This window comes from Martes martes, assembly GCF_963455335.1.
Source record: "Martes martes genome assembly, chromosome: 8".
Taxonomy (NCBI): domain Eukaryota; kingdom Metazoa; phylum Chordata; class Mammalia; order Carnivora; family Mustelidae; genus Martes; species Martes martes.
Window position 1 is genome coordinate 41,670,652 of NC_137895.1, and position 987 is coordinate 41,671,638.

General features: G+C 40.3%; 1 protein-coding gene across 1 annotated transcript; it reads right to left on the reverse strand.

The window, feature by feature from the left end:
• Positions 1 to 300: 300 nt before the first annotated feature.
• LOC308347037 (uncharacterized protein C6orf52) lies at positions 301 to 639 on the reverse strand (the record flags this gene model as incomplete). Its single annotated transcript, XM_080810207.1, has 1 exon — positions 301 to 639. The coding sequence occupies one exon, from the start codon at positions 637 to 639 to the stop codon at positions 301 to 303; it is 339 nt and encodes a 112-aa protein (XP_080666333.1).
• Between the last annotated feature and the right edge of the window lie 348 nt (positions 640 to 987).

Consider the following 987-nt stretch of genomic DNA (forward strand, 5'->3'; position numbering starts at 1 on the left):
AAAGCTGGGGTGGGCAATTAGGCATGCCATGTCTCTGGCAGGTCTCACTTCTTTTGTTGTTGTGCTAGTGAAATTTATTTACATTACACTTTATCATGTCAATCACATTTACACTCTGGAAATTTGTGTGTGTGTGTGTGTGTGTGTGTGTGTGTGTATCAAAAACAGGATACAATTAATATAATAGTTGGGTAACTTAATGAACATGGCTTCTTTGAGGTCTCATCTGGGATTTTAGAGTGAAGTGTGTCCACAGGTTGCTGGGGCAATTAAAGAGAAAGTTGTAGATTTCTGCATGTTTCACCATAAACTATTTAATTTCTCAATATTCAAATGAAGACATGGATCTTCTAGGGGTTTTTCATCTTGTTTTTCAGCTAAATCTGTGGTCTCCTCAGGTGTAACCAAAGGTTCAGCTGGGTGTCCAGAGTTCTCATGAACAGAAATAAGGTGGTGTCCATTTCCATCTATGACAGCTGCAACTATAGCCAGAAAGAGAGTAACAGTTATGCTGTTGCTCATACTATTTGTCAAAGGGGTAATCCTGTCAGGGCTAGAGCTTGGCTTCACTCTTTGCCAATACCAGTAATAATTATTTTGAGTCACGCCAAAACCTGCAAAACTCTCCTGTCCAGCCATTAGACAGAAGTTTAACCTTGAAATGGGTTAAATGTTAGGCTTCCAAGGCCTCAATTCCTCACTCCTCTTGTTACATTAGGGACGCCCAGCAAGACTCAAAGGATGGCACAACTGTCAGCTGCTCTGATCTTGGGGCTTCAGCATTGTTTCCCACTACTGCCTTCCGAGTAGTTTCTAAGAAGAAAAGATAAATTTCTTCTTTATTGAAGGCTTTCTCCTCCTTTCCTATTATTCTTGGCAATGACAGAGCTGAACATTACCTAGGGATTGTAGGCCCCATAATTTCAGAGGTATCCCTTCCCCAACTCTTTAATATTGAAGTTTGACATTTCCTCAGTCTGATATAAA